This window comes from Fusarium tjaetaba (assembly GCF_013396195.1).
Source record: "Fusarium tjaetaba strain NRRL 66243 chromosome Unknown NRRL66243_c0000467, whole genome shotgun sequence".
NCBI classification, from domain to species: Eukaryota; Fungi; Ascomycota; class Sordariomycetes; order Hypocreales; family Nectriaceae; genus Fusarium; species Fusarium tjaetaba.
In genome coordinates, this window is record NW_023501663.1 from 1 (window position 1) to 1,149 (window position 1,149).

A 1,149-nucleotide genomic window follows, 5' to 3' on the forward strand; every position below is an offset into this window, starting at 1 on the left:
GCTGGATAAGTATATTGCTATGAGGGGTATGAAGGCATATATGGTGAGCAGTTGACAGCTGGTCAAGCCTGAGCTTGACTCTGCCGAGTCTGCGGTAAGGTTCGGGGTTTAAAAGGGTCTTCGGTACCAGTCTATTGGTAGTTTACCTTTATACACTGGGGCTGGAGGCCTTTTTGAACCCCTGGCCTTACCGCAGACTCGGCAGAGTCAAGCTCATGTACGTCGTACCACGGTACACTTGATACTAGTTACCCACACTTCTTGCACTGCCTACTGGCTATATTCATCACAATTACAGTAAATAGTTTAATAGACATTAGCAGGCTTGGTATCGTTCCAGACTCAACTGCGAATTGATGGGACACCTCAGCATGGATGCGAATCTCATGCCAACCAACAAACTCTCAATATATTCTCGCCTGCATCCGTACCTTCCTCCAGCTCAACAAAGAGATTACTGCTGCTGTATCGATCCCTTTCGCGGCTGCCTCTAGCCTTTACTGCAATTTGCCATCTGTTCAGAGGTCTGGATGACTGATCCGTCACGGTGACAGAATCTTACGCTGTTGTTACTCCCTATTTACTCTTCCTCATCACGCATAGCATTCTTGTAATCATCCTCAGACCCAAAACCGAGCGCTTCAGTGCGCCTGAAGTAGGGCGAGTAATCATCGTCATTCTCAAAGTCCTTGGGATCGAGATCCCAAATTGCTTCTATCATCCAAAGGAGCCACTCGGGTGGAGGTGGCCATCTGCGAAAATACTCAATTCGCTGCTTTTCATCGAGTTTCTCTTTTTCTTGCCCCCACCAAGTCCAATACATCATGATGTAAGATTCGTCAGAGCCCATGCGCCATCCGATGCTGTACGGATGAAGGTCTGGAAAAATGAACCAGGGCGGAGGAACTGCTCCGTGTTGCTGAACCAGCTTGGCAATTTCATCTTGGTGCTCCGTGGAGGCGCTCATTGCCAATACCGGTAGAGAGGTGCGGCTTGTAGGTTTGTGATGTATTGATCCCAATGTTGGTCGCGTTTGTACCACTAGTAGGTCCGGACTTTTGATGGAGGCCAACAACTCAACTGGTATGACTAGGTCGGACTAAATTCATCACGCTCAGCGTATTGCACAGGGCTGAAGCAAACATAATA

The 1,149-nt window shown here is 48.2% G+C and overlaps 1 protein-coding gene across 1 annotated transcript; it reads right to left on the bottom strand.

The window, feature by feature from the left end:
• Positions 1 to 580: 580 nt before the first annotated feature.
• FTJAE_13756 (uncharacterized protein) lies at positions 581 to 967 on the bottom strand (the record flags this gene model as incomplete). The annotated part of the gene is made up of 1 exon (XM_037346931.1): positions 581 to 967. The coding sequence occupies one exon, from the start codon at positions 965 to 967 to the stop codon at positions 581 to 583; it is 387 nt and encodes a 128-aa protein (XP_037199220.1).
• Between the last annotated feature and the right edge of the window lie 182 nt (positions 968 to 1,149).